At 59.9% G+C, this 2,991-nt stretch overlaps 1 protein-coding gene across 1 annotated transcript in view; it reads left to right on the top strand.

Annotated features, from left to right (window-relative positions):
• LOC106899532 (histone-lysine N-methyltransferase 2B-like) overlaps window positions 1-2,298 on the top strand; it is a gene marked incomplete at its 5' end in the record, with an annotated part of 25,003 nt that extends 22,705 nt beyond the window's left edge. Inside the window, one exon of the mRNA XM_014961407.1 lies at window positions 1,736-2,298. Coding sequence (XP_014816893.1) covers window positions 1,736-2,011 — 276 coding nt within the window. The remainder of the gene's footprint in view (window positions 1-1,735) is intronic.
• Between the last annotated feature and the right edge of the window lie 693 nt (window positions 2,299-2,991).

Raw genomic sequence — 2,991 nt, 5'->3', positions numbered from 1 at the left:
GAGAAGATCAAGAGGGAGGTGGGATCTCGGGGACTTTGAGGACACCTCGGGGACACCTTGAGGACACTTTAGGGACACACTGGGGTCACCCCCGGTGGCCCCTGGGGACGTGGAGACCCCATGGGGACGTGGGGTGGGATCCCCCTGGGGCTCGCTGAGGATTGGGAGAAGGTCAAGAGGGAGGTGGGATCTCAGGGACTTTGAGGACACCTCGGGGACACCTTGAGGACACTTTAGGGACACACTGGGGTCACCCCCGGTGGCCCCTGGGGACGTGGAGACCCCATGGGGACGTGGGGTGGGATCCTCCTGGGGCTCGTTGAGGATCGGGAGAAGGTCAAGAGGGAGGTGGGATCTCAGGGGCACCTTGTGGACACACTGGGGTCACCCCTGGTGGTCCCTGGGGACGTGGAGACCCCATGGGGACGTGGGGCATCATCTGCTCAGGGATCGTGTCCCCATCTCCTGGGGCATCGGGTGCTTCATGTCCCCATCCCATCGGGGTGTCCCTTCATGGTGTCCCCATCCCATGATGACATCCCTTGATGGTGTCCCCATCCCATCATGGTGTCCCTTGATGGTGTCCCCATCCCATCATGACGTGTCTTCATGGTGTCCCCATCCCATCCTGACGTCCCATCATGGTGTCTCCATCCCTTCATGGTGTCCCCATCCCATCAGGATGTCCCTTGATGGTGTCCCCATCCCATGATGTCATCCCATCATGGTGTCCCCATCCCATCATGACGTGTCTTCATGGTGTCCCCACCCCATCATGATGTCCCATGATGGTGTCCACATCCCATCCTGACGTCCCTTCATGGTGTCCCCATCCCCTGGTGGTGACCCCATCCCATGATGATGTCCCCTCATGGTGTCCCCATCCCTTGATGGTGTCCTCATCCCATCCTGACGTCCCTTCATGGTGTCTCCATCCCATGATGGTGTCCTCATCCCCTGATGGTGTCCCCATCCCATGATGACGTCCCTTGATGGTGTCTCCATCCCATGGTGTCATCCCATCATGGTGTCCCCATCCCATCATGGTGTCCCCATCCCTTGATGGTGTCTCCATCCCTTCATGGTGTCCCCATCCCATCAGGATGTCCCTTCATGGTGTCTCCATCCCTTCATGGTGTCCCCATCCCATCATGATGTTCCTTGATGGTGCCCCCATCCCATGATGACGTCCCATCATGGTGTCCCCATCCCATCATGACATGTCTTCATGGTGTCCCCACCCCATCATGGTGTCCCCATCCCATGATGACGTCCCATCATGGTGTCCCCATCCCATCATGATGTTCCTTCATGGTGTCCCCACCGCATCACGATGTCCTCAACCCATGATGGTGTCCCCATCTCATGATGGTGTCCCCATCCCATCATGATGTTTCTTCATGGTGTCCCCATCCCATCATGGTGTCCCCATCCCTTCATGATGTCCCTTCATGGTGTCCCCATCCCATGATGATGTCCCTTCATGGTGTCTCCATCCCCTGGTGGTGTCTACATCCCATCAGGATGTCCCTGGTGGTGTCCCCATCCCATGATGACATCCCCTGGTGGTGTCTCCATCCCATCCTGACGTCCCATCATGGTGTCCCCACCCCAATGATGCCCTCCCCCCCTTCACCTCCCCACCCCACGGAGACCATTCCCCACCACCACCAACCACCCAATCTCACCTCCCTTTCTTTTTCGGTCTTCTCCACCCCACCCCACCCCACCCCAGGGCATCGGCTGCTACATGTTCCGCATCGACGAGGCGGAGGTGGTGGACGCCACCATGCACGGCAGCGCCGCCCGCTTCATCAACCACTCCTGCGAGCCCAACTGCTACTCCCGCGTCATCCACGTGGAAGGCCACAAGCGCATCGTCATCTTCGCCCTGCGCCGCATCCTGCGGGGGGAGGAGCTCACCTACGACTACAAGTTCCCCATCGAGGAACCCGCCGCCAAACTGCCCTGCAACTGCGGGGCCAAGCGCTGCCGACGCTTCCTCAACTAGAGTGGAGGGGCACCCATGGGTGCTCTGGACTCTTGGGTTGGGGGGTAGGAGGGGGTAAGAGGGGGTTTGGAGGTAGTTGTGGAGCCCTAGAGATGTCTACACCCAACTGGAAGACAGCAGGACTCAAGGGGAGGTGGTGGGGAGGAGATACGGAAGCCCTTGAGATGCCTTCATCCAACTGGGAGGACCCCTGGGTGCTCTGGAGCCCTGGGTGGGGGGGTTGGAGGTAGTTATGGAGCCCTGGAGATGCCTCCACTCAACTGGAAGACACCAGGACTCAAGGGGAGGCAGTGGAAGCGCTGCCGACGCTTCCTCAACTAGAGTGGAGGGGCACCCATGGGTGCTCTGGACTCTTGGGTTGGGGGGTAGGAGGGGGTAAGAGGGGGTTTGGAGGTAGTTGTGGAGCCCTAGAGATGTCTACACCCAACTGGAAGACAGCAGGACTCAAGGGGAGGTGGTGGGGAGGAGATACGGAAGCCCTTGAGATGCCTTCATCCAACTGGGAGGACCCCTGGGTGCTCTGGAGCCCTGGGTGGGGGGGTTGGAGGTAGTTATGGAGCCCTGGAGATGCCTCCACTCAACTGGAAGACACCAGGACTCAAGGGGAGGCAGTGGAGAGGAGATACGGAAGCCCTTGAGATGCCTTCATCCAACTGGGAGGACCCCTGGGTGCTCTGGAGCCCTGGGTGGGGGGGTTGGAGGTAGTTATGGAGCCCTGGAGATGCCTCCACTCAACTGGAAGACACCAGGACTCAAGGGGAGGCAGTGGAGAGGAGATACGGAAGCCCTTGAGATGCCTCCACCCAACTGGGAGCAACCAACAGCCGTGGAGAGGGGGTTTGGAGGTGGTTATGGAGCCCTGGAGATGCCTCCACCCAACTGGGAGCAACCTGAAGTCATGGGGAGGCGCTGGAGAGAAGATCTGGAAGCCCCTGAGATGCCACCACCCAACGGGGAGCACCCATGGGTGCCCTGGACCC

The sequence above is a fragment of the Calidris pugnax genome, unplaced genomic scaffold (assembly GCF_001431845.1).
Source record: "Calidris pugnax isolate Ruff unplaced genomic scaffold, ASM143184v1 scaffold735, whole genome shotgun sequence".
Classification (NCBI taxonomy): Eukaryota; Metazoa; Chordata; class Aves; order Charadriiformes; family Scolopacidae; genus Calidris; species Calidris pugnax.
The sequence above is the reverse complement of the archived record's forward strand: the minus strand, read 5'-3'. Positions and strand labels throughout refer to the sequence as shown.